This window comes from Cryptomeria japonica, chromosome 2 (genome assembly GCF_030272615.1).
Source record: "Cryptomeria japonica chromosome 2, Sugi_1.0, whole genome shotgun sequence".
NCBI lineage: Eukaryota > Viridiplantae > Streptophyta > Pinopsida > Cupressales > Cupressaceae > Cryptomeria > Cryptomeria japonica.
The window spans coordinates 352,925,731-352,949,478 of NC_081406.1; the positions used below are offsets into that span (position 1 = coordinate 352,925,731).

At 35.9% G+C, this 23,748-nt stretch overlaps 1 protein-coding gene across 1 annotated transcript in view; it reads right to left on the minus strand.

Moving 5' to 3' along the window:
- The window catches only part of LOC131065247 (uncharacterized), a 163,359-nt gene that overhangs the window by 114,282 nt on the left and 25,329 nt on the right, over nucleotides 1–23,748 (minus strand). The window contains exon 2 of the mRNA XM_057999715.2: nucleotides 9,640–9,698. Coding sequence (XP_057855698.1) covers nucleotides 9,640–9,698 — 59 coding nt within the window. The remainder of the gene's footprint in view (nucleotides 1–9,639; nucleotides 9,699–23,748) is intronic.

Consider the following 23,748-nt stretch of genomic DNA (forward strand, 5'->3'; position numbering starts at 1 on the left):
GAAGCTCAAAAAGCTCTCAAAACTAACTGGATTCTGGCCTGAAAGACGGCAATTAAAACCCTAAGGCTTGACCCTAAATCCAGACAACTGACTGACTAACAAAACCCTAAAAAGCAAAGCGAAAGGCGAGCGAAAAACGAGCAAAAAGAGGGGGTCCCCATTTGCAATGGGGCGATGTGTGAAATGGTCACAACAGGTTGGTGCCCATTTAAATTAATGAAAGTTATTTGATGCCGTGGTTTATTACCCGAAAAGGTTTTCCACGAGAAATCCTTGTGTTTGTGTTTGTATGGTTGTTCTCTTTATGCTTCATGTGGTTTCATGCATTTATAATTTTATAGTTTTAAAAAGTTCTGAAATACTGATTCACACCACCCACCCTCAGTATTTACTGTGTGCTTCTCATTGTGTTCTTGACTTAATGAGGAAATACAAATAAAAAGAGTTTGATTGTTTTAGTATAACTCACATTGCAACATATTTTGTAACATAATCTTTGTTTCAATCAAAAACTACTCTAATATGCATTCTTATTAGTGAGAACTGAGAAGTGGTTTCAATCTTCATAATTGAGGGCCACTACCATAGTTGAGATTGTTGCCTAGGTCTTTAATGAGTAACACTTTTAGATTTCGATGAATGAGATTGTAAATGTTAGTTCTTGTTTCAATTCTCTTTTGCAAATTTTAATAATGTTACGGTGTTTTTATTTGTTTAAAACTTCTGGTCATTTATGTTATTATTTAACAGTTCATAAAGCCTTTAGTAAACCTCCTCCATATTGTTAATGGCGAGAAGCTTGCATTAAGCTATGTGTGTGATGCAAGGGCATCATGGCATGCATATGGTCATTTTTGGTTTTTAGGTTGTTTTGGATGTGTGTGGGTTCAATAAGGTCATTTGAGACCATTTGAAGTCCTTTTGATCTATTTTGGAATGTTTCATGACAAGTTGTCAAAAAGATGTAAATGTTGCAAAAAGTTGTCATGTCAAAATTGTCAAAACTTGCATTTGTGGTTATGGGTAGTTGATGGTCGGTTAGACAGCAGGGACTGGTTGCAAATTTATAAATATGCAATCCAAACTCAAATGGAGAGGTTAGATAAGGATTGAATGAGGAGAAACATCATTTTGGCACGTTTTTACCTTGTTTTTCTGTGTAAACAGTCTGTATTTTGTTTGCTACGGCCTAGTACGGAATGGTACGGGTCTGAAACTTATATGGATGGAAAGATAATTTTATTGCAGATTTTTTCGTTCTTACCAGTCCTAAAGAAAAGATTGTTTGATTGGTCTAATAAGTCAATCTTTCTAACAGCCCTGTTCAGAAACTAGGGTTTCCAGCAAGTGCAAATAATTCATAACTTGACTTTCCACTGTTGGAAATCCATGAAAATTGGTGGAAAGTTCTGTTTTAATGTCATCTTCAATCCCTCCAAAGGGGAGTTCCTAAGCCTTTTATTTGTGCAAGTTATTTAGGACTGTTGGTCCCATTTTGCAATGCAATTGTTACAAAGCCCTAGTTGGAGGGTTTAACAAAATAATGCATTGTTTGAGTTGTTTGATGTAATGATGATTTGTATGCCATCAAAATTCATGGTGAGAGGCCATAATCAGGCCAAGAATGTATGGTTTGGATTGGGTTTGAACCACACGTACTCACCAAGGCCTAAAAGCAATATGCCTAGGATGAACTAGGATGCACCTAGTTATTGAATGTAACAAAGCATCATATGAAATGTGTCAAGGTACAATAAGTCCTTCCTCTGCATCAGTGTGTGAGGGCATGGATAGAGCCAAGGAGGCCATTGGAATCATGTATGGTGAGGTTGAAGACAAACATTGTTCCATATGGAAACTCCCCAATCAGTAACAGCATCATCTGCTTCATAAGTCTTTGCACGCAATTGGTTATTTCTTGAATCCAATGTCCCAATTCTACTCAAATTTCAATATTGATGAGGCTTTGGGTGGGCTCTACATGGTCATGAAGATTACGGAAGCAGATTCTTAGCTTAAAGCAACAATTGTCTCCAAGATTGAGATCTTTAGACTTGCACACAATGACCTCTTTGTGTGAGATATATGTAAGGCAACTTGGAAATTTTTTTAGCAAGGTCAAAGCTGATCAAGATCATTCTTTCAAAAGTTTACATTTCTTAAGTTAATGTCAAACAACAAATTGAGTTCCTTTTCATTTTGTTTTTGTTTATGTTATAGCGTTGGTTGGTATCCTTTAGGACCGACATAGATAACTAAATTGTCTAATTGGCCTATTGGCCTTAGACAATTTCATATACCGATTGAATATTAAAATTGTCAAGTAAGCAAATACGATATTCCATTATGTGCCGACCTTGTATTTTAATTATCATATAATCCCGCCACCCTTTAGACGTGTTAATGATAAAATAATTAATCCCTAATGAAGAGACATGATTGTTTAACAAGAAGCCGACTTTTTGGAAGAGACGTGTTGATTGGCATCACCCTTGCATGGGTATATAAATTCATTCTCCTTCACTCCACAACCATCGAATCATCTTGCTTCTGCAGTTCGTGTCTTCCTTCAGCAGTTCGTGTTCTCCTTCAGCAGATCGAATTATCATTCTTCAGCAGTGTGATCTTATCTCCAAGGCAAAACTAATTGATACTGAAGTCTGATTGATCAAGATAGATCATCATACAGCAGTCAACATTCCTACAGTGGTTCGGATTGCATACAGCAGTCTAGGGTGAAATTGTGTCACCATATAGCTTCAAAGTGTGAAGCGAGTTCTTGTAAAGATACTTGTCATATTTGAGATAATAGAGATATTCTTTGTTGCTGGGTTTTTCACCTTCAAAAGGAAGGTTTTCCCAGGGTACATTCTGTGCAATTGTATTTGAATTACTGTCTATCTAATCTGATCACAAAATTTAACAGTTTTCTCATTTCAAGTGCAAGCTATGAGAGGTTTGGTTCTAATATGCCAAATCTTCTAGGGATTGTCATGCATGTCTGGAGCCAACCATGCAGCACTTCAAGATGCCAGCACAATTGGATTATGTTTGAGCACATACATGCAATAGATTGTTGGTCCAAAGGTTGAATTATTTTGTCTTTGTTCATTACAACCTTCCCCTTCATCACAAGCAAGCCTTGGCTCTATTAATCTCCCATTATATTGGAGAAAGTTGATCTCTTATCAAATTGGATCACTGAGCCTAAGGAACTTGCCTTTAGAACAATAACCATGCGTTAGTTGATCAGGTTGATCTTGAGGCAAAGACAATAGCCATGATTACAAAGGAAAGAGCACCAGCAAATCCCTTGATGTTGACAAACATGAAACTTTCACGGCTGCGGCAACATCGAGGACCTATCTATGACACAAGCACATGACCCACTATAAAGCTATTGACATTGGACCAAGTGATTGGACTCCTCTCTACCATGGTTTAGGTTTTGTTTTTGATCCCATGGATATCACAATCCATGAGTTTTGTAAACCAATTTCCTTCAATTTAAAACAATTTTTGCACTCATTTACTTATGTATACTTGTATATGTGATCAAAGTAGCTCATAATTGATTAGTTTTTATCTTTTTTTAAATTGATATAGAGGAGTGTATAGAAAAACCTCTAATTCGTCTATAAATCTCTATATTTCATGGTTTTCTCAATGTGTTGAGTCTGTACCAAGACTGGGATTCCAATTCAAGTCCAAACTCAGCATGTACCTACCTATGACACAAGCACATGACCCACTATAAAGCTATTGACATTGGACCAAGTGATTGGACTCCTCTCTACCAAGGTTTAGGTTTTGTTTTTGATCCCATGGATATCACAATCCATGAGTTTTGTAAACCAATTTCCTTCAATTTAAAACAAATTTTGCACTCATTTACTTGATGTATACTTGTATATGTGATCAAAGTAGCTCATAATTGATTAGTTTTTATCTTTTTTTAAATTGATATAGAGGAGTGTATAGAAAAACCTCTAATTCGTCAATAAATCTCTATATTTCATGGTTTTTTCAATGTGTTGAGTCTGTACCAAGACTGGGATTCCAATTCAAGTCCAAATTCAGCATGTACCTACCTATGACACAAGCACATGACCCACTATAAAGCTATTGACATTGGACCAAGTGATTGGACTCCTCTCTACCATAGTTTAGGTTTTGTTTTTGATCCCATGGCTATCACAATCCATGAGTTTTGTAAACCAATTTCCTTCAATTTAAAACAATTTTTGCACTCATTTATTTGATGTATACTTGTATATGTGATCAAAGCAACTCATAATTGATTAGTTTTTATCTTTTTTTAAATTGATATAGAGGAGTGTATAGAAAAACCTCTAATTCGTCAATAAATCTCTATATTTCATGGTTTTTTCAATGTGTTGAGTCTGTACCAAGACTGGGATTCCAATTCAAGCCCAAACTCAGCATGTTGAGTATGTGCCATGTCTAAGATAAGACTTTGAAACTTTGAATCCAAAATTAGCATTTTCAGTCTATGTGAAGTCTAGAATCCGAGCTTGAGTCGAAAATCAGCAGTTTGCTAACCATCATGCGGAAGGACTAAGGTTGGGTTCATCCTAATGATTCTAGTGAGTTTGTAATAGATTTCAACATTGTCATGATGGCCAGCTTATCTTTTACCTTTTTTATATGACTAATTTATTGGAAAAAAATAAATTTTGAATGAAAGATTCCCATAGATGGCATCACATTTTCATGTGTAGATACTAGATAGAGATGGAAATATGAAATTATATTCATGTCTACAAATCAACAAAATTGGTCAATGGGATTCAAAATTACATCAAGTAAAATAAAAGAATTTTATGGCAAAAAGAGACCTAGGATCTGAAAAAGAAACTTAACACTAACCAAAACAAACATTACTATAGAGAGGTAAAACCCCCTAACATAGATAAATCCATATATTTTAATTAGAAACGAGCAGATAATAACCCTTAAACTTTTCCAGATTAATACCTAAGATGATAACCCTGAAACGTTTCATTGAGTGATACCAAACATTGTGATAAATCTAAGATTATCAATTCCTATGAGGCCCAACTGTTGAGCCACTTGGACATGTTTATACAAAATGTGAATGTATTGTAGGTTGTGTTACACAGGGACACCTCCCCACCCCTCAAACCCTCTGTCCCTGTCCCCCAAAACATTTCAGGGTTGGTGGGACAGCACAGGACATCCGCGGGCCATCCCACCCAACAAGCAAATTCTGGATGTCTCAGAAATGCATCCCCATTTTGGAGGATGGCAGGAAAAAGTTAGGAGATGCCTGGCCATCCCTGAGGCAGCTGGGAACATCTCAGATGTCTCTCGACCATCCTAGGGGCAGCCAGGCATCCCCTACAGCAAAGCAATTTTTTATAATGTTTAAAAAATATATATTCATAACATTAAAAAAGGCTAACAAATATATCATGACAGCATTATAACAGCAGCATGGCATGACAGCATTATAACAGCGGCAATAGATTTATCATGACAGTATATCAGCAATTAAATTAATCATGAAATAAGAAACAACTGTAGCATAACAGAAATGAATATATGATGATTCAGATTCATAGTAAATGACATAAGTCAAACACCAGTTAACACTGACAGCAACAATTTGGATTTCTCATTTCATTGATTAAAAAGGTCTGAAACTTCAAAATTCTTGATCATGACAGCAGTATAACAGCATTAAATTAGTCTTGATAGAAGTGAGAGAAACAACTGTAGTATAACAGCAATAAATATAACATGATTCAGATTCGTAGTTAATGATATAAGTCCTATAACAGTTAACAGTGACAGAAACAGTTTGGATTACTGATTTCATTGTTCAAAAAGGTCTCAAACTTCAAAATTCTTGATACAGGACTAGAGTCAGTTATAAGAGAGTTTAAAGGTGCACTGGCCATTGTCTGGTACAGTGTGATATTGTGTAAGAAGCACAAACAAAGAACTTATTGGAATGTGATTGGCGTGCAGGCTTCTGCAGACACCATTTTAACAGTGGCATGTTATAGATATATAGATATATTGCCTTCCCCCAGCCATTCCCAAAATAATGGCCCTTGGACTGCCATACCCAAAACGCATCCCCTGCCTTCCCCAAAACACATCCCCTGTCATGCCTGTCCTGGAAACACTATGGAACATGCATGTCAAGGAATTTCAGCCTAGGTGATTAATTTCTTAACTAGGCCATGGTACTTGGCCAATGATTATGAAACTTATAAATCTATAAGGTACATCTAAATTTGTAAAGTTGCATACCTAATATGTATAATAATAATAAATGTCCATAAGAGACCAAATGCGTGTAAATAGACTTAAAACTACATTCAACTAAAATCGAATAATGTTAGGGTGAAAACTAAAACAGATCAAATTGTGAAAAATCATTAAACACGATGCATCATGGAAATGTAAACATAACAAGAGGGATAAACCCAAAGGTAGTAAAATCTTGAGCCATTAGAGCTAATTACAAATATAAATAGCCATGTGAGCAGAAAATCCCCTACAAGAATACTTGATAGCCATAATAGTAATAAGAAATTACTGAAATATGGAAGATGTCATGCACTTGAGCCATCAAGAAAGAAATAAAGAAACGATATCGCTTTCCACATGTGGCCAATAGCACTCAAAAAGTGCATTCAATTAACATAGAGATACTAGGACAGAAGACCCCAGCTTATAAATACTATCTAAAAAGTAACTGAAATAAAAACATAATAAGAGGGCTAAACCCAAAGTGATCAAATTAAAAGATGAGAACCATTACAAACCATAGTAACTAAATATGACTTGCCAAGTAATCAACAGGTTGATTTTTTACTCAACACTAGGTCTCAACAAAAACTCAAACAATTTCTTTAAAAACATAGTTTATAAGAATTGGTCTATCTTTTTTCCAGACAAAATAGACTTGCAAAACAATCACCAAGACTGCTTATAATTATTCTAAAAACAGCCATGTGAGGAGAGGACCCCCAATTGAAGCATGGAGTTGATGAAGATAAAAGCAAGAGATTGGAATTGAAGAAAAACAAAGTTGTATGTTTTCATGAAGGCTCAAGCTAGAAGAACCATCATAATAACCTAATTACTGTGAACAGGCCAATGCAAGTAATGCTCATTAAAAAAATATCCAGACTACGAGGGTTAAGTTGTACAATCCTAGCAGGAAGTTGGGTAAATTCCCCAGAAAAATTCATAACATCCAAGGCTAACGAGCCCATGGCTCTAGAAATATAGTAATGTGTGAGTGCCTCAATGACCTCGGTTGGGGACAAAGGCAAGACCCTTGATGCCAAAACAAAGCAGATCCACTCCACTTAGATGGAGACTCAAGGCATCAGAAGCTCTAGTACTAATATTCTCAGAGCGGGAGTATCTCACCAATCTAACACAATCTTTCTGTTACTCATCTTTATCCAATGGGTGTTTACCACCTAGAATACTTCTTGTTGAATAAAAGAAAGAAGTAATCATCCGAAATAATCTATTAGTCCGTTATTCTGAGAATAAGTCTCCCAAAGAGAAATTGCCAAAAGCGCCTCTGATCAATTTTTCATAACAAAGCTGATATAGAACCTCATGTCTTTTTACTGACAAAGTTATCTCCCCTGAACTTCATAGTGGTTGGGAGACCTGAAAATAAACTGACCCTTAGTCTACATTTCGTGGAGGGAGAAAAGATAATAGAAATGAAAATTTTAGTTCACAACTTATGCCAGTCCATCGCACCTTCTACTGGTGTGAACATGCCTTCAACTGACAAAGAAGAATCATCAAGACTCGTGACCAATGATATTAGAGATAATCCAGTTAATTGATGATACCATCTACAATTCTGTAAGAAATGTTCAACATAAAAATACGACTTGGAACTAAGTGGTTGTGAACAATACATCCAAGTGGTCTCAATATATCAATAGTATGTATCCTCCAATAGCCTTGTTGATCACTTCCTTCAAGGAAAGGAGGGCATCTAAGCAGTACCTGTTTGGAAGACATTGACCAACAGAGATACCAATAGATTTAAGGAGCACATTGGTCTATGATAGCAACAATGTTGATGCCCAGTGGGACCCAAAGAAGCAATCATATTAGAAAAACAAGTGGCCAAATAATGGGTACTCTCCTAAAACAACAATAAACAAATTTTGCATCTCAATTTTACAACAGATTTTTAGGAATCATACATAAGCACCAATAAACACAAATTTTCAGAAACAGCAAGTAACAGAGTTACATAACATAGCAAGTAGATGCAGAAATTTTACAGTCATTGGAAATTAAAAATGTGTCAAATGGCAAAGAAACTAAATAGTTGCAGTTAATCATTCATAAAAACACCAAATCTACTAAGAAAGGTATATTGAAAATTTGGTTACCTCCAACTGTTGTCCAATAGTTTTGTCCCACAACCAAAATCTCCTCTAGTCCCAGTGGTTCCCCTTTTTAGGAGGAAGGGGAAATGAAAAATGTGAAAATGTGAAAAGAATTCTCCTAATTGTTCCCAAAATCCTAGGAACAGTATGTGAACGAAGAAATAGTATGAGCAAGGGGACTGGGACAATGGACCAAGAGGTGGTGATGCATCCTTGTGTACTAAAGCTCAGAGCTCATAACATGGAAAAGACCAAAAAGACACATATTTGTAACAACCATGATGTCCAAAATTGAAATTAAAATGGCTCCCTTTTCCTTAGCAAAAGTTGCCTCCATCCTGTTGAAGGCAATCTATCTCTCAGCCTAGAGCCAGCTACCAACAGATTGGCCACTGTAAAGTAACTTGTTTCCGACCTCATAGTTTCTTCCTTAGTTCCACAAGAATTCCCAACCTAGAACCTTACAGACATGGGATGCATGCTAGGTTGTTGAAGGTTTTTGCTTGAACCTCAAGAATCAAGGAAGATGCTAACAAGGAGAATTTCATCTTTTATATTCAATGGACATGTTGGCTAGTTGCATAAAAACCAATGGCACACATGCAAGAGGCTTGTTTGCATAAAGGACACATGGCAACATTCTCCTCAAGTTGTTCAAAGAGCCTAATACCAAAATTGATCAAACTAAAACAAACATCTGCTAACCAACTAAAAGTCTAAAACAAATAATAGCCACACAATCTGAAACTCAATTGAACTAGCTAAAAGCAATCCAACTTCCATAAGACCTTAAGATACAAAATAAATAACCATTTACTCTCACCATAGGAGGAAAATTGGACAAAAGAACTATGAGCAGTGGAGTAACGAATCATTATGACATGCTGCAATCCAACCCCATTAGAAACATCGGAAGACAAATAAACCAAACCCAAAATGGGACCTACCCTCACAAGATGCTTTCAACAAGAAACCCTCCACAAAACAAAACAATATAAAACCCATAACCCAGAAAAAGAGAAATGAAAGACCAAGAAGACCACAAAGAACTTATTATCAAGGAATAGAACATAAAACATCTAAACATAAACATAAAATTAAAGAGTCATATCACAAGTAGGAATCATCAAACTCATAACTAGAACTAATTCCATTTGAATTCCCTTGTACCTAAGAGACCAATGTAAAAACAATACCCGCAAAATAGTACCTGCATTGAGCAGCAATCTTGCCCTTGCCCATTTTCAGGTCATTTCTTACAACTAACACCTGCAGAGAAACAAATTCAATATAACAATTAAACCGTAGGCAATAAAAAACAATTTCATTTTATTAAAGAACTAATATACTAGTTCAAGAGAGCCATTCATAGTCTAAAACATGGCCATATCAAAAGTTAAAACAGATGAAAAATATAACGACATGGATTACATTCCAGAGAAAAATGTTAGTGATGAATTTATTAAAAATCCCCTTTATCATATGTACCATGGATTTAAAACTCATCAAGTACTTGATATTCTGCCCTAAGTAACTCAACCTCAAACTCACCGATCTACAAGGCTGAGTTTCAGCAAGTTTTTTGCCAGTTCTCGATAATTTAGAAGCCAGAAGTCACAAGTCAATGGGAAAAACTCACCAAAATTGCATAATGATAGTCATTTTCACTAATTTTTCGTTCAGCTCACTCTTAACACTGTAAAAATCATCAATAACTCACTAGTCTGTAAGGTCCATGTGTTCTTGAAGGCCTTAATTAGAGATTGGTAGTGAGAGCTCCACCCCTCAGCCCTGCTGTACATCATGACAGGGAACATGAAAGGGGTGCTACTTGCAAACCCTACTAGGGGCTTTGCCCCTTGGCTCCACTAAGGGGAAAGCCCCTAGACCCCCATGAGGGGCACAGCCCCTCAAGCCCCTGCTTTGGTTTTAAAAAGGAAAATATAAAATTTGTTTTGGGCCCTTCTTTTACACAAATGAACTAGTAAAAATATAATACAAATTTGTAAATGATAATTATGACACTATGATGAGCATCAAACTCATTTTTTGATCTATAAATGAAAGAAAAATCGCTTATAACTTCTGTAAATTTAGATGTATGTGTGTTTTTGAGGATTATCTTACAAATTTGTGTATTTTATTGTTCAGAAATTTTGCTGAATATTTTGAAGTCCCCAAGTCCAAGTCAAAATTGGGTCTATGAAGTTTTTTTGAGTTTTTGAAATATGATGTGTACAATTAAGAAATAAAAAATTAATAGCATTACGAATGTTTGATATTTTTTCCTAATCAAAATTTTCATTGATGAGAAGTCTATGTCAAAAGCTTCATCCATGCCTTTATCACTTACACCACTTTCTCTTCACTTACCGTATCTGTTTTAAGTTTATATAGATCCTTTGCATTGTATCAATAATAAACATTTGCTATGACACAACTTACTAATATAATAAGATATTTTTCTTATAGAGACAGTTATTTTTATTGTGTTTAGCTTATTTACTTTGGGTGATGACCCCAATAGAACCCTCAATTGACATTTGGTACAAACAAGCCTAGCCTAACCAACACACTCTATCATTACCTAATTCACAACATTCAAATTCGAATTCAAGTTCGGCAACCATAAAATTCGGATTAATGTTCGGCAAGAGTAAAAATTCAGAAGAAAAAAAATTGAAATTTTATTTGGCTAATATAATTTTTATTTTTTTAAATATAAGTAATGTATCCAATATATTATCAAAATAGTTTAATATTGCTAAATAGATTTGAAATCAATATAAAAAGATGACACATTTATAAAATATAAACCATAAGAAACATGTGAAATCACGATCGTGAAAATGTTTTTTTGTCAAAAAGGTACAATCAAAAGTGAAGACTTCAAAACTTCAAACAAGCTCTAAGTCATCAAGAGCACTTGGCTCAAATGGTGTAGAACCATCATCAGATCACTACCCAATTCATCATCAAAAAACTCAAGCTCCTCTACAACTAGCATTGTTATGTCTTCTAAAATTCGTTGTTGCGAAGAAAATGTGGAGTCATTTGCTGATTTGTTCATGAACAATTTTAGATTGCTACGAATGTAGACAAGATCTCCCAAATTTCCAGACAATAGCTTGTTCCTCTTTTCGCAATTGATGTGGTCAAAGCATCTCCAATTCCTCTCACAAGCTAATGAACTTGCTCCCTGACTCAAAATTTGAATGGCATTAGTTGTAGTTTAGGAGTTTGAGATCTATAGCTCATCCACAATTTGTAGCCAGGTACCTCATGTCGTGTGCTATCATATTTGGTTGCTGCTATTCCAAACATCCCTTCTGCTTTCATGTATTTCCAACATCGGTCTCCAATTAAAGCTACAATTGTTGGATCTAGTACAAACCTGCTAATGGCTTCATATAGCTTTGTCATAGTTTCACAATCACCTTGTCTATCAATATTAAATAGCTAAGGATCCAAATAGCAAGTTGCTACATATAAAGGTGTATGCATCATTTTCCATCTGGAATCAACTATCTCCCATATCACCATGCACTCTGCTTCTACATTATTTAGTGCTCTCTAAATAGCTTCCTTAAAACAGTCCATGCTCTCATAAAGCACGCTAAGCCAAGGAGAGTCACCATTAACCATACAAAGCACATCAACAATTGGCCCACATATACTCAAAACCTTTGCTCCACTTCACAAAAGTTGCTATTTAAAACAATTTGTTCTATGTTCTTCCCCCTGGCACTTTTAGAAAGCGCTAAATTTTCCCACTAATTGGAACAACTAACATATCTCAAAGTTGCTTTCTCTTCAACCACTCTTTTCAAAGTGATATAGTATGAAGAAAACCTTGTCACAAGGCCAACTCCCTAGATGCATGATGTCTGTAAAGACTCGATGTGAGACAATAATTTCTTATGAAATTTGCAATTGGACTCCCTTTATGAGTTGCTTCATGTATCCATGGGAATTTTGCCAAGTCATGAAGTAACGAATCCAAACTACGCATTGCACATGGGCTCCAATATATTTGTGGGTACTTCTCTACAATCATCTTTCCAACTCCCACACACTGGAACAACTAACATATCTCAAAGTTGCTTTCTCTTCAACCACTCATTTCAAAGTGATATAATATGAAGAAAACCTTGTGTCATGTTGGTGTACGTTTTATCATATACCGAACATTAGAATAAAGTACCCAAAGATAATTTATCCTCTCTTGAAAAATCACCGAGTATGCTAAGATTGCTATAAGATTATATGGTGATTCCAAGGTTTCTTTTGTTAAATCTTGACGTGTGGATAAGCTCAATGGGCATTGTGATATGCTGGTAATACACAAAGGGACTTACACTTGAATTGTTCACAACTTTGGGATTTAGATGGGTTTATCAATTGGTGCTCTTCTCTTTTTTTTTTTTGAATTTTCAGATTTAGACTTTGAAAATAAAGGATAAAAGGATAAGGGTTTAAAAGTCTACTCTGCTCCTATGAACTTAAGAGAGGGTATTGATTTGGTGAACTCAATAAAACACACTTTGCTTCGCCTCACTTAAGACAACGACACAAAGCGGATGCAATCTTCAAGGAATGTGCTTATGATCGGAAGTTTAAGCATACACAAAATGAAAAGCTCAGACTAACTTTGCACAATGAATAAAAATCATCTATTCATCAAAAGTATGAGTGGAGATACACCACGAATCAATACTTATCAAATCTTTCATTCAATCCTAACAACATGAAACAAAATTTAACTGAAGTGTTGAAGAAATTAAAAACCTTGCTAATCACTCAAATAATAGAGATTACAAAGCCTTAAGAAAAAGCACACAAGTAATATATTATCTGAAAATAACCTTCTTGCAACAATATTTCAAAAACCTCACACTCTCCAAATGAGAGGAGGCAACCTTATATAGGAGTCCAAAAAATTTTGAATGGTCGAGATAGAACAGTGATCGAGGGCCCAGATTAAAAGATCAAAAGCCTAATTAGGGTTTTCCAAAACTCTAATAGTTTGAACAAAAGAGGAGACAAGTGGCACAGCTGCTAATTTCACTGAGGTGGGCATCCAGTTTCCTTTTCAGTAGATGCAATGTATCTGGACACTAATGGTCAAACCTCCTCCATGGTGACACTTGGCAAACTGCCAATTTGGTAATCAACCACATCCACATCATCAGTACATGTGGCGAGAGTGTTTTCCCATTCAACCGCCTGTGCTAAGAAATTCTCATCAATGAGTAAGAATCTCGAAATCCTGGTGAGATCATCCTTGAGAATCAGTCCTGAAACTTTGAAGAAGTTTCCTTGAATTTTGGCCCTCAGATTCTTTGCACGTAAATGTTTCTCTCGCACTTCATCTTGCTGCAATATCTCAGCTGCTACGAGGAAAACATTGTCCTGAATACATCTGACAATCTTTTCAATTTCTAAACACTTAGCTTCGGATTTCCTCAAAGATTCAACCCTAGTTGTCAAAGCAAACTAAGCGCTGAAATCATATCTATCCCCTGACTGAATAACTTCTCCATCTACCAAGTCCTGCTGAAAAAGGCCCTCTGATGGTCTTCAAGTGTGGGATTATTCTGTTTTGAATCTCCTCAATATCTTCCCAAGTTTCAGCTATGTCCTGGATTCTGCTCAACAAGGAAGAGGTGGAGTCATATGTTGACACTAGGTTTGCAACAAGTATGTCAGCACGCTCTGAGGCATCAGAAGTCCATCCTTTGGCCTCTCTAAATGTAGTTTTTATATCATCATAATCCTTCATTGACTCTAGTGGAAGAGGTGCGGGAGGAGCAACTGGTACTTATCGATCGAGTGGTTTTGTTAAGTGTTGAACATACTTCTTCCATTGTTCGTTCTCAGCAAGGATGTAAAACTCTGCGCGTCAAAGTAAAACTCGCAAGTACTCGCGAGCCCTACTCAGGCACGAGTCACTCGCACATATACTCGGCGCCGAGTTTCAGAAAAAATCGCTGCGAGTTACACGGGAAAAAGTCGCCAAAAATTGCCAAAACGCGTGCAAAAAAATGGCGCAAAAAACAACATTAGAATTTTTAAGTCAAAAAAAAACCTGAACGCTATCATATTTTTCATTGCAAGCCATGACAGGAGGGGAAAAAAACGATGCGACCAGGGCACGAATCGCAAGCAAAACATCGCGCGACTAGGGCACAAATCGCACGATTGCAGGTGAAAATCCAAGCGACAGGAGCAAGATTGTTGCAGGTTTTTATAAATTTTCTGCTGATTAAAACAATCATTTAATTTTTTTTGTTTCCTACAATTCTGTTATTTTTAAATTTTAATGTTTTAACAATATTATTGATAGTTTTTTTTTTAAAGATGATCAATTTTAGAGGGAGAAAAACTTAATATATTAAATTTTAATATATTAAGTTGTTAACACTTAACACTCTTATTAAAAAATAACAATTAATAACTTATTATATTAAGTTTATTACCAATGTTTTTAAAAATAAAAATGTTAATAAACTTAATGTATTAAAGTTTAATATATTAAGTTATCAACAGTAACACTACTATTTTTAAATAGCAATGTTAATAATTTAATATATTAAATTTCAATTGTTATTAATCATGATGTGCTCATGATGATGTTGATCATGATTTGGATCCATTCCTTACTGATGAGCAGCTAAGTGAGTTGGAGAGGGCAAGAGAGGAATATGGTGTATATGTGTGTTTTTTAATAATATTTAAAAAATATGTATTTTCAAATGTTCGATAAAGTTGCCGAGTTATTGCCGAGTTTTTCCCGAGTTTTTGTGAGTCCCGAGTTTTTTAAAAAAATTGGGCTTGCCGAGTCCAAGTTTTTCAACTATGGTTCTCAACTTGCAATCTTTTTCTCTTTTCAACCTCTTTGTTTAGCCTCTCCTCCATGGATTTGCAGGTATCATCAAATTCCTGGACTTCCTGAATCTTGGTGTCCTTTCCCAAACTTATAGTAATGATTTCATAGTCCTCAGGAGTAACGTTGTCCTGAGTTTTTCCTACCTTTGGTACTGCTACCTGTACTGGCCTGAAACCTGCACTATCTCTCTGAATCAAAGAGAACTTCTTAGCTGGTTTAGGTGGTCTTATTTCAGCTGGTTTATTTAATTCAGCCAAGAATGTTGTTGTGTTATCTACCTGATGAACCTCCTCAGGAACCTTGGCTTTCATTCTTTCCCTCAACCAATCCGAGATTGTTGATTGTTCCATGCCACTCTCATCAAAATTATCTTCAACTTCCTTTGGTGCAGTAACTACGCCATCGAGGAACTCTCTCTGAGATTCTGGGTTCTCAACTTCTAGAAGTCTGGTGAGAATAGGGGGCTGACTTGGTTCTTGAACCATTACCTCTATGATTTCCTCAATTACAAGAGGAGTATCTTCTATCTCATTAGCTCCCATTTTAGTATCTTGTTCTTGTTCATCAATTTCAATTCTTATTGGAGCAGTAGATGTAGCATTTATAGTCGAATGACCTTCGCCAAACCTGTGCATTCTACTCACATCTGCATCTCCAGTGATTTTCTTTCCTTTAGCCCTTATGGAATTCTCAGTGGGCTCTTTTCTCTTACTTGACCCAACACTCTCTGGATTCTTTGGGTTACTCAATGTACTCCTATGATTTAAATACATGGACTCATCAGTCCCCATGAGATCATAGGTGAAGACAATGTTCCTTGCTTTGAGCTCCTTTGTTCTCTGAGCTGCCCACCATTTGGAGTATTCAATCACAAGTCTCATAAGATCACCCAAATCAGATCTTTCAGATTTTGTCCAATCAACTAGAGCAAGAGGTTCATTCTTCAGGGTGGCATCATGTGGCTACTCATACTCATTGTCTTCCTCAATTTGGTTTGTCACTCGGAATACCTCGGATGCCCTGATCAAGCTCAATGGGATCCTAGACCAAAATCTCTTTCTGATCTCGAAGTTATCAGCTGCGTTAGCCCAAAAATCTTCGAGGTCTGGTCTATGCTCAAACCTATCTCCATCAACTTGTTTTATCCGATGGAAAAGGATTGAAATGGCTTCTTGCTTGATATTGAAAGAATGGGTACCATTGAATCTCCTTGTCGGCATGTGTAGCAGCTTGGGCTGATGGACATGTCTCCAATCCATTTCCGATAATGAGAGAAGATGCACCTGCCTTTTGTTTCCTTCTTTCATAAAGTTTTCCAACTGTCTTACTACTTCAAGTAGTACCATTCTATTTGTAGGAAACATGGGTAGTCTATACGGCTGTCCAGAGAATCCCTGGATCCTTAAGTAGGTGAACCTGGGATATTGGGTATACCAATATCTAAACCTGCTGATAAAATCTTTTGACTCTTGAGAAAGCCGTTGATGAAGACCTCCTTGAAGGGTTCTCGTGATATGCATTAGGAATGCATCACTAACTCTTTTCAAATGAAATTTCTCCTCCAAGTGCAGTTGTGGATAACAATCATAGGCAATGAACCGATTTTCCTTATTTCCAACAGCTCCTCTACACACAAGGCCTCTATATCTGTATGTCTTGGCTAAAGAATTGATCAAATAAAAACTCATAAAATGTTCTATTCTTCTCCAAATTTCTCAACTGATCATCCAGATTATTACTGATGATTCTAGCCCAATTTATCATCTTAAAGCCAGCAGTTACCTCATGGATAAAATAGTACATCCATGGCTCGAAAGGAGCACCCTGTTGGTTGCCCATGACTCTGTTCAGTAAAACGATGAGGTCTCTGTAATCTTCTTTGAAATATGCCCTCACAAGAAGCTTAGGTATCTTGGAAACACCTTTCCTAGGTTTCTCCAACCATGAATGGTTGATATTAGCCTCATATTCTTCTACATTGCCATTGTATAGCTAGGTTGCTTCATCCTTGGTCATGTAGACCGTATTGTGGTATCCAGGGATACTGAAGGCCTCTCTAATTGCTACTTCTCCAATATTTGCGAGAATCCTTCCATCAGGTGCCACTATCTCTCTATTCTTCGGGTTATAATGCTTGGAACACTCTACTATCAATTCAGTACATTGCATTGCTGGAAGGAAACCAGCAGCCTGCACTATACCATTCCGCATCATTCTCCTTGCTATCGTTGTAGGTAATTGAGTGTCTGTACCGTGCATCCGCTTCTTGAACTCCCTAAGGTTTATGTGTCCTAGGTTTGTATCACCCACTTGTTTCCACTTGGGGTTCATTTTCGATTTTTTTTTTAATTTCTTTCCAACACTTAGCTTTAAAAAATGAGGTTTTTCAACATTTTAATATTCTGAAAAGCTTAAGAAAACCCTTGAAAATCGCCAAACCTAAGAAGTTCAAGGTCTGATTCCAATCAAAAATCAGAACCTGAGAGCAAACTATCTCCAAGAAAAATCGATTTAGCAGAAAATGAGAAAGAGAAGAAAGAAAATTCATTGTATTTGTTCTTTCTCTTTGAAAACTTTGAAAAGAATCAGGTAAGAAACCCAATATTCTGTTCATAAGACCCATTTTTCACCTTCAGAAATGAGAAAGAAGAGAAAAGATGCTGCTTAAGATAGAAAATCAGAGGTCTGTCTCAGAAAATCTGTGAATTTGTTCTTCAAAACAGTCAAGAATCTTCCTCATTTTGTGTATGAACATGTGAAAAATGTTGAAAATCTAAAAAATCTCCTTTGAAATCACCTCAACCTGCAGAAAATTCTTCAAAAGCTCTCCACTTCTTCAAAACTTCTCTCAAAATGCTCTCTCAACTTGCTCTTGAAGTTCGAACTTCATATGATGAAATGAAAGAATGAAAGGCATTTGTATGAAGTTCGAATTTCCTAATTAGAAACACAGAAGATCTTCTAAAATGTGTTTCTAATTTGTCTTTCATACATCGAACTTGGACATTTAGTCTTTCGAATTTGCAAAGCAAATTTCTAAATTGGACCTCAGTGAACTGTCATCTCTTTGGCAAGTTTGAACTCTCCATTTCAGTTCAAAATGAAAGTTTCTAAATTGGTTTTCAGTTGCAATTCGAACTCATTCTTCAATATTCTCTTTTAAAAAACTTTCTGAATCAGCCATAGTTCGAACTTTTGAAGATAAATCTTGATGGCATCACTCTCTTTCTTTCCAAATTAGCAAATATCTTATGAGGGCGGACTTTATTGATTTCATTCCCCACATAGGAAGGCGGACTTTGTAATGTTTGTGCACCACATATCATGCTAGGGCGGACTTCCATCATCTTATGCACTCAACCTCTTCATAGGGCGGACTTAGCAAAACATATGCACCTTTATGTTGGTTAAGGGCGGACTTTGTTGAGTTCATGCCACTCCTATCTAGCTTCAAGGCAGACTTCATCACATTTATGACTCTAAGGAAGGCGGACTCCATCAACTTTATGCCACATTGCTTGTTTGCTAGGCGGACTTGCTTTGACTTAGGAACCTTCCTCATGCCACTTCCAAATCCCTTGGATGGACTTGATTGATTTCATGCACCTTGTACAAAGGCAGACTTGAGGATATTCATGCACCAAGGTGAGGGCGGCCCGACAAAGTTCATTAACTTCATGCACCTTACACTCAACCAAAGGCGGATTTCATTCATTTTAGGCACCAAAACTTCAAATCTTCATAACTTGTGCTATTCTTCTCAGATTTTCTTGAAATTTGAAAATCACACATCATTCATCCATTGAATTCCTCTGGATCCCTAAAATTTAGGAAATTGGCTTTTTCAAATAAAACTTGAATTTATGAGGAATTTGACGATCATTTTCAATGAATCTCAGAGCCAATAATGCAAACCCTAGATCCCCTTTCCAAAAATAGAAAAAGCAAGCATCCCTAAAAAATAGGAAAAACTTTCTAAAAATAGCCATTTTAGGGATCGCACTTAAAATGCCAAAAAGGAAACTTCCTAAAAAATAGGAAAAAGCAAAAAGCAAAACTTTCCATAAATAGAAAGTTGTCCAAATCTACTCAAATCAATTGCAATCTTCGTCCTTTGGCCTTTCTAGGCACTTTGACGGTGTCTAGACTTTGTTCTGAACATGGCTTGCACAAATTGACTCACGACTTCAAAACTCAGACCACTCAAAACTGACATAATTTGGCAATACCGATGCCGGAAGGTCACAAGGCTCTAACAAAAACCCTAGAAAGCGGGAAAAAAAGGGAGGGTTTCCATTCTCAATGGGGTGATGTGTGAAAAGGTCACAACATGTCACAAGGCCAACTCCCTAAATGCATGATGTCTGTAAAGACTCGATGTGAGGCAATAATTGCTTATGAAATTTGCAATTGCTCTCCCTTTATGAATTGCTCCATGTATCCATGAGAATTTTGCCAAGTCATGAAGTAACAAATCCAAACTATGTGTTGCACATGGGCTCCAATATATTTGTGGGTACATCATTACAATCAACTTTCCAACTCCCACACAATTCGTTGCACTATTAGTTACTACTTGAACCACATTTTCCACCCCTACTTCAAAAATGGCTTCCTCTAATATTTGAAATATATATTATAAAGTTTTCTTTTGGTTCATGGTGTCAATCACCTTCGAAAACACAACACCTTCAGGTGAAGCCACCAAAACATTAATCAATGGCCTCTGACATATATCTGGCCATCCATCATCAATATAGTGCAACCTGTTACCTTCCAAGAGGCTTTGACCTCAGCTAATTTCTCAATCACTCTATCTTTTGACCCTTGCAAAAGAGTTGTCTTGAAAGCCTCAGAAGAAGGTGTGTACCCTTTACCAAACTCTGCGACTTTCTGAATTGCATTACAAAAATGCAGATTTCTAGCTACATTGAATGGAATAGCACTTGTATAAAACAAATCAGCTAGTGCATCATCCACCTATCATTTCTCTATTGGCTTCCAAAAACTGCCCAATGTTCCACTCTCTTTCGATACCCCTATGGCCTTGGGTAGACTGGAAGAGGAAGACATAATAGATGTGAATCAATACACATCCTCTTCAATTCTCTGCATTTTTGTGCCTTCTTTATCTTTCTTGCAATCGAAGAGGAATGTTCTTTCTCTAAAATAGCTTTAATCTCAAGGGTCACACCTGGACATTCAGTAACACCTCCACCTACACCCCCTATAATATCAAGCAAGTGGTCCATTACCCTTGTTAAACTTTCAGTAAAAACTTTTGGCACTTGTTACAGCTGACTTCAACACCATTGCAATTAATAAATTTATTCGTTTATATATTATATTATATATTTATCATACATCATATACACCTTATAAGTTAATTACAGTTTATAACTTTATTAGTTCATAGATTATATTATTATGATATTGTTAAATATTATATTTTAATTTTTTATCAAAAAAAAATTATATTTTAATTATAAATTATACTATTAAAATAGTATATAATATATTTATTATAAAATACATTACTATTAAATTGTTTATTAATATATGTTTAATATTTAATAATTAAATTTTCAATTGCTATTGAAACCTAAAAAACTTTTTAAAAAAAAACTAAGAAAACTTAAGAAAACAAGGAGAAAAAAATTAAACGAAACGAAGCCAAGAGGAAAAATAAAAACAAAGCAAGGAAAAGTGATCACCTACCTGGATGCACTTGTTGAGTGCAAACCCTTGAAATGTTTTGCGGAGGCCTGGCAAATTTTGCTGGAGTCAGATTTAAAATGATTTGCGGAGGCCCGGCGGATTTGCTCAAACTTTGCCTTGAAATGCAGAGCCGAAGCTTTTTCTAAACAAGCGTGATGAACAACTGCCTTCCACAAGTGATGAACAAGCATTATTTGAGTGCAATAAGTTTGTGAGGGATGGCTTTTTCGAAATGCAAAGATTATTGATTGTTATTGTGTGTCTAAATCGATGACGAGCAGCATTTCATAGAAAAAAATTGTCGAAAATGCTAAAAGTTCATTTCGGGAACTCTAAAACTGATTTTGGAAAGTATTTTTTCATGAAAACAATCCACTATTTTTCCATATGGACATGATGCAGAATTTCAACGAATTTTATATTAAAGTTTGAAGTTCTTTAAAATTTGAATGCATGGTTGAAAGAACGATGTGACTTAAGACTAAGCATGGATGTATGGTGCTCACCATAGGTAAGATAATTGGATTGATGAGAATTTGGTACTCTAGCAAAAAAGTGTTAACATGAACAATAACTAAGTCAAATATGTGGACTCCGGATTATCTACAAAATATATCACTATCGAGGTGGATGTAGGCAAAGAAAGAACAAAAGGTCTAAATATGCCCTCATGACATCCAAAGATGATGCAACTCCATTGGAGCTAACATCAGAGAAAATATCCTTGATGGTTTCGTCCAATTTTACTAGATGAGAATTACAAAGCGACTCTGAAATGTCTATCAAGTACTCATTGCAAGTAGCTGTATCTAGAATACAATGTATGTCTTGCTACACTAAGTCACTAGAAGCCCTATCCATAACAACACTAAACTCAAAAGAAGCAAGAGAAGATGGAAATGAGATACCAATGCCTGTCATTTGACTAAACTACTCATCCCCAAATGATGTGTCCACACAAGAGGACTGAGTATGAAAACCAAATGTATATGCAATGCTGAAGTAGTAGAATTCAGCAAACTCATGTGATTTTCCTAAAGAAGCTGCTGCAGCTCATCAATCTACTTTAGAAAACAACCATTTTCATCCTGATTTTTCTTCCCACAATAACCACATCTAATCTTACATGATTTAGAAATGTAGAAAATTGAGATGGAAAGGAGAGAGAGTGAGAGAAATGACTATTCCCCCCAATATAACTCAATCATGAAACCAGCAAAAGCAAATGCAAAATCATAGGATAACCCCCCAAGATAACACAATCATGAGACATCCAGCAAATTATGATAATGGTACTTTATACTAGAGTGATAAAAGTTGCCATTTGCCAAATCAGCTAAGTGGTCTTGATCTCAATATATTACAAATGCCAAACTAGGCCACAAAGTTAAAAGTGAAATTTCGACATAAAATGGAATCTATGTTACCCGCATTTCAGGGACAGGGTAGATCAGGGAGAGAGCCATTTTTTAGGGGATGGCAAGGGATGGCTGTTAAAAAAATAGGAAAATTTTTAAAATATAGAAAATTTCAAATATTCATATGATAGCATTAAGAAGGCAATCAGCATATACATCATTGAACCTTAGCACATAATATTGGAGTTCATTTGATATTTTCATTTCATAGAAAGCAACAAACAAATTAAGTTTTAACAAAATTTAATTGCATTCGTTGACAAAATACATAGCATATTATATAAAAATTACATTAAAATGCCCAATGCCCAAAGGCTGCAAATTTCAACTACAAAAAGACAAATATGAAATATATAGAAATATTGATATGCAGCTGTCCCTGATCAGCCTCTTCTAATGCTGCATCAAAATAGGAATCTACATCACTGCCACTCTGAGAGGTTGTCTCATGCAGTTGTGCTCTTCTTCCTTCACTTGTTCACAATTTGCATATTGACACAAATGAGGTTTTATGTTTTTGTTTTAGTTTTTAGGGATTTTGCAAAGGGGTGTAGGGACCCTTGTGGGCCCCCTCACCCCTTTATTTTTGAATTTTATTTTTGAATTTTTCTTTTTGAGAAACAACTTGTAGGGACCCTTGTGGGACCCCCACCCCTTTATTTTTGATTTTTTTTTTTGAATTTTTCTTTTTTAAAAACAACTTAAAGTGGCATGTTTGTAAGGGACAGCTAGTCATCCTCGGCCAATTCCACCTTTTTTGCCTGAGTACCGGAAATGTCTTCAAATTTTTCCTGATTTTAGAAGCTGGAAGGAGACGTTTTCAAGGCATCACTGTGTCCCCCGATCATTTCCAAGGCATCCCCACATCTCCCGGACATTTTAAAATGGGATAGATCAACTACACCAATAAGAAATACACAAAAAATTATGCACTTTCATAAACAATTGCACCCAAAAATATTACCATATGAACCCAAGCAAAACCCTAGAACTTCCCAAAATGAGAACTGCCTAGCATCACCTATGAGAATCTACAATTTCTGAATCTCCAAACAACAGAATCAAAAAGCATCTACACCACTACAAAGCACTCAAAAATTAATATCAAAAGACAAAAAAAAAATCCTTGAAAAACGAAGCCAATACAACATAGAACGAAGCCTCTAAAGTTTGAGTGCGAAAATCAAAATTGCATTGAAAAGTGGGGCAAGTGAGAGGTGAAGAAACCTTCTTACATTATCATGATGTCGTCACCAAAAAAATTCAAAAATGACAAAAAATATTCCAAAATTTC